Source organism: Cebidichthys violaceus, unplaced genomic scaffold, assembly GCF_023349555.1.
Source record: "Cebidichthys violaceus isolate CVI_PGR_0920_01 unplaced genomic scaffold, fCebVio1.0.p SCAF_137, whole genome shotgun sequence".
Taxonomy (NCBI): Eukaryota; Metazoa; Chordata; class Actinopteri; order Perciformes; family Stichaeidae; genus Cebidichthys; species Cebidichthys violaceus.
The window spans coordinates 24,795-30,803 of record NW_027176304.1 but is presented as its reverse complement, the minus strand read 5'-3'; the positions used below and the strand labels follow the sequence as shown (position 1 = coordinate 30,803).

Genomic DNA, 6,009 nt, shown 5'->3' with positions numbered 1-6,009 from the left:
ACAGGGTTCTCTTAGTTCTAAAGTGTTTGCACTGATTTGTGAACTTTGCATGTCTGATGTGATGTATGATTGTATTATAGTTTTAATGTATGGTTAAATATTGTGATTTGTATGTTTGTATTTATGTGAAACAATGTACAGTACGTCTTGGGACGCAAGTGACATTTCGCTAAAAAGTGAAATAAAAATACTACATATAAAGCTTTTTCCCTCATTTGTAGGCTAAATGACTATTGTTTGAGAACTCATACATGCATCTTCAATGGTTATAAGAAATTCATTTTTATATTTATTTTCACAAACTTCCTCTATTCTTCTTTATTCAATCTATTCGGCTGTCCCTGTCCTTTGAAGTTGCTAGAGCACCTAAAAGGTCTCTTTAAGATGCGTCATAGAATGTTTGTTTTGGCTTTAAACTTCGGTTACAAGCTGTTGGTACAGCAGTGTTTGGGTATACTATCTTTCAACCACAATACCCAGGTTCAGACCCCATTACAAGCATCTGTGGGCCAGACAATGAACTTCCTAGCAGTGCTGCTCTGGTGCTGACCTTGTGCTTTGGCTTCTGCACAGAGAGGGAAAGCAAAATAATACATTTTACATCATATTTTAATTCTACATTGTGTGGTTTTATTTGTGCATTCAATGTTGATTAGTAAATACAACAGTTCTTATTCAAAACATTGACTGTGGTGTCCATGGGTGTACAAATGTCATTTTGACTGGTTTTCTCTCAATGCCAAATCAAGCAAGACATGGAGAACTGGCATCAATCTAAAACCTTTGTGTGTCCAAATTATATATACATAGATATATATGGTATATGGTTCTATTAGCTACTGATATGTTTGGTTCACTAGACCTCTATCTATCCATTTATCTATCTATCATGCGAGAGCTTACAAAACCTAGAAGTAGCTGCTGCCCAGGCCTCATTTATCAATAAAAACTATTTTTACATCAATTGTAATCCAAAACCAATGTACTAACCCATATAATCACCCTACATGCAGTCTTACCAAGAAGCTGTCCAGTAGTAAGATTGTTGGACTCCATCTCTCCACAAGCGCCACTGAAAGTTTGTGCATGCTGCCATCTTTTGGTAATTGTGAGTACTACTCACCAAAACTCATTTCTTTTAAAAAAGGTATATGTATTCTAGCTCTGCAATATAGTATGTATATGTATATATATATATATATATATATGTAGCTATGTCAGTAGTGAGTCGTCTCATCCAAGTACATTTTGTGTTTGTGCAGAACATATCAATACACAAGTGTACACGAGACACAAAGGAACAAGACACAACATGTCAGAGGATACTTCAGAGACACTTTCACTGTAAAGTTTGTATTTAAACAGGAAAATGCTGCATAAATACATTGTTGGACATCCATCATGTCAATTTTTCCATCTAAAACAAATTCAAAAATGACTTAAAAGTTTGATAAACATGTCAACAAAATCCAGTTTCATTAAATTAAAATACTTTAAAAACTTTAAAAAGTGCATTGGACAAGCCACGCAGATTCACCTCCTGCTCATGATGGACTCAATTACCCATCAGACAACATCAGATGGAGTGTGCAATACTACATCAACCTGACAGTGAAGGTTTAAGGCACTTTGTTTTTTTATATCTCACACTTACTTCAAACTTCAGAACATTCAGAATGCAACACCTTGAATATTAAAGATCACAAGGTGTCAAATGAGCACATACAAGCTAGCAGGATAAAGAATTGCACCAGATTCTTACTGTAAACACAATTTAGACATTTGGCACTGTATTCACACCCAGAGAGAAGGCATGAGGTGCACGGCAATAACTCAACAATCACCACAACCATAAATAAGTTACATCAAACAAGACACAACATTAATGCTCAAACCCATGTCAAATACAGTTAAACCTCACATGCTTTTCTGCCATTTTATCATTTTTAAGCAAAAGTTTAAAATATATATTACTGTATTGGGACAGATATCAAGATTGCGTCGATATCTGACACTGATATGATGACACTTGTTGATGTGTCGATACTGGCAACAGGCACTGGTGGAAAGTTATAAAGCACAGAAATGCCTACCGAGCTGATGTTTGTTTTTCACACACAAATACATTTACTGTTTTCAATTACTACTCAGCTTGTGTCATGTGAGGAACTTCAAGGCACAACCATTTAATATCGCACATTTGGGAAGGGAGGAGGAACTGTGATCCCCAAAGACAACTGTTTTTCAAACCAAAGGATCACAGATTTCAGGGAAATGCTATTTATAAAATGTTAGTGTCCTAAATTGTCCAAAGAAATGAGGACAGTGCAGCAATTTCACTTCAGGACAATCATTGAAGTATCTGCCTCAAACATTACAGTTATTAAAGTATAAAATAAAAGGGAAAATTCACTGACACATGGGGGTATTGCACAATTAAAATGTTGAAATTTTGCTTAATCTTGATTGTCATCTACTCCAAACAGTAGACTTAAAAGTTATTCTTGTCTCTGCACTATCCTGGTTCTTGAAAATGCTCCGGTCCTCTTGTATCGAGGCCTGTCCCAGAGGAGTTAGAAGAGAGGGTGGATAACTGTGAAGCACCACTATCATTAACCGCTCCATTATCTTTTGTCTTGAAATAAATCACATAAAACAATGGCAGGACGATGCCTATCAGGAGCATGGCAACCACAGCGTTCCACCACTGGATGCCCCAGTCTGCACCGTGACCGGTCAGGCGCCGCCCTCTGAAATCAAACCTCTGCTGTTTCCCAGAGTTATCCAAGAAATCGTCATCTTGATCATTTGTGGTCTGAATCAGTTTCTCAATATCGTGGTCCACCTCCATTAGAAAGTCTGTGACCTCCTGCAGATGTGGTTGTGCTCCGGCTCGGTCCTGAAGCTTCACTAGTGTGGTGGATGAATGTGGCATTTCCTCTCGAGGGTCGCTTGGTTCTGTGCACGTCTCTGTTAAAAAGCTGTGTTTCTGAACAGGTATTTTGATAGATTTCAAAGCAAATAAATCTTGTTCTTGCATAAGGTTGTTCACCCGCTTTATATCTGCCACCTGTTGACAGAAACAGGGACGTCAACACTTGAAGAGATCCACACCAGAAATGATTTCGATGACTATTCAAAATCTTTACCTTGCAGCCATATTGCAGTGCAAGCTTGTTGAGGTTGTCACCATCTAGTACCTCGCGCTCCAGCAGCTGGATGCTCCTCAGACTGTCCTGCTCCTGATCTTGGAAAACCCGTGGCCTCATCTCCATGACATTGAGCTCCTCATCATCTGAGAATGCGGTAGACTCATTGGTCCTCCTGTTGAACATGTAAACCTGGCCATCTGCACTAGCGTGGACATCCACCGGGGCCTGGAAAGCCTGTGACATGTGCTCCCCCCGCCGCATGATGACGCACCAGCCTGTGAGGAAGTCCAACATTAAAGCAAGGACACCATCAAATCCCTTTATCTCCCAATTTAAACTATATATATATATATATATATATATATATATACACACACATATATATATATATATATATATATATATATATATATATATATATACACACATATATATATATATATATATATATATATATATATATATATATATATATATACGTATATATATACATATGTATATATATATATATGTATATATATATATATATATATGTATATATGTATTAAGTATAAAAATATAAATATCTATAAATAAATATATATTTAAAAAAAGAATACTATGTGTATATATGTATATATATACATATATATAAATATATGTATTATATATAAAAATATAAATATCTATAAATAAATATATATTTAAAAAAAGAATACTATGTGTATATATATATATATATGTATATATACGTATATAAATATATATATATAAATATATATATATATTTATATATATATATATATATTTATATATATATATATATATATATATATATTTATATATATATATATATATATATATATATATATATATTTATATATATATATACACGTATATAAATATATATACATACATGTTAGACTTGCCTCAAAGAGTAAAACTTAAGCACCTTATCGATCAAAATAAAATGAACATGCATATTTTCAATAGTCTCAGCCATTGGCTCACTAGCATAGCCTCATAGGAAGTGTAGTTGCTGAATATTAAAGGAGGGCAGCAACTAAACATGTTTAACACAAAACTACATTTACTATTCACAGTCAAATAAACGTGTCTAATATCGGGTAAGCATTCATTACTCATGTTAAATGATTTAATGTTAGGTCCCACACTGGGTATCAAGCTGTCCCGTCATGACTCTACTGGACCCCATGACAGGTGACACCATTCCCCAGCCCTGACCTAATGTAGCTTAAATGGCTTGAATAGGCCACTTCATCTGAATGCCTACAGTCTGCTCAATTGTACAGCCACCCTCACTGTTGATCTACCAGTCAAGAAAAAAAAAGTTTTCACGAGTCATGCCCCTTGACCTGTCTTCCCAAAAAAGAGAACATGGTTTAAATTTGAAGTACAATGTAAGTGCACGTGAACCTCATAAAACCGTGTTATGATTGGGAAGGTAGTTGCTGTCATATACACGTGTGTATGTTGTGCTCCATTTGTGAAGAGGAACTACTAAACACATATTTACTATGACTCTGGTTGGTTCTGCTTTGCGTTTGTACCACAAACAAATCGCACCAGAGTTCACTTGCGGGCCGATGGCTCCTTTTTTTTAAGTTGAGGCTCAGTGTGGTTGTTGAATTATAGCTTTCACACTTTACCTAAACGAACCAAAGCGACACGCAAAGTCACCACAGTTTGTGTAAACCGCAAAAGTGGGAGCGCCCTCATCACGTCACATGTTTAAAATGTTGCAATTAAATGTATCTAGTACCGTCATACAAAGTAACTTATAAACAGTTCTGTGGTTCATCATAAACCTATTTAAGCGATTGCAAATCCAAATTGAAATATTCCATTTAATCCAAACAGTGAACGTTGCGTGCATTTATTCCGTATAAATTAATGTTGACGTCTTCATTTTGACAGTCCAGCAATCACTATTTACAAATCGCGTCGGTGCTCGAAGTTCACGAGGAGCACTTGAAGGCAGCATATAAACGTTAGCTATGTGCTAATGCTAACAGTAGGTAATGCTAGCAGGTGAGCTTGTGACGTTCAGCAATGTCGGCTTCACTTCAGCTCCGCTTACATATAGACCACTAGCTTGTGTGATTGACACCGCTAGAATAAATACTACTGACAAGATATACATAGTATATTATACTTTTTGAAACTTTGACTGCGCTCTCCACATCCAGTTACCTTATCCAAATGCTATAGTGGCAGTTTTGCCTCCCCAAAGCAGTCCTCCCCAGCTCCACTTGCTAACATTACAACAGCAACTGGTGGAGCTAGCTGGCTACTGGTTAGCCTACTTCTTCTTCTACCCTCTTTAAAAGTAGTTGTCACAAGAAAAGCATTACTGCCACCCATTGCTCTGGAATGTGACACAACATTGACAACAACAATAATAATTTCTATTTCCAAAGGAAATAGAAATTATTACTAAAAGTTTAAATGGGAAATGAGGAAATTTACAATGATAACACTTATTATGCTTATTTGTATTATCATTGTTGGTAGTCTTATTGCTATTATATTAGAAGTTATTCATTATTATTATTTATTTTATTTTTTTATTTTTGTACATGGTGTCATTTTGTTTTCACCTGCAGTGTGTAACAATGTGGGCACTGCTTCTGCATAAAGCCAGGCAAAGGTTTTCCCATTTATGTGACGAATACCTATTCACATTCACACACTGAACCATTGAAATGGATATTTTCATGTCTGATTCCACCACTGTCTGATACATATATGATGTATGGTAATGAGACTTAAATGGGGAATTCACTTTCTGTAAATCTGGTCATTTAATATGAATCCGCAATTCCAACAAACAACATTATTTTAAATGTTGCATCAA

At 35.6% G+C, this 6,009-nt stretch overlaps 1 protein-coding gene across 1 annotated transcript; it reads right to left on the bottom strand.

Annotated features, from left to right (window-relative positions):
- Positions 1–1,332: 1,332 nt before the first annotated feature.
- lysmd4 (LysM, putative peptidoglycan-binding, domain containing 4) lies at positions 1,333–5,431 on the bottom strand. Its single transcript, XM_068708166.1, has 3 exons — positions 5,346–5,431; positions 3,150–3,427; positions 1,333–3,070 (listed from the first exon to the last, which is right to left on the bottom strand). The coding sequence occupies exons 2-3, from the start codon at positions 3,411–3,413 to the stop codon at positions 2,516–2,518; spliced, it is 819 nt and encodes a 272-aa protein (XP_068564267.1). The 5' UTR covers positions 3,414–3,427; positions 5,346–5,431; the 3' UTR covers positions 1,333–2,515.
- Between the last annotated feature and the right edge of the window lie 578 nt (positions 5,432–6,009).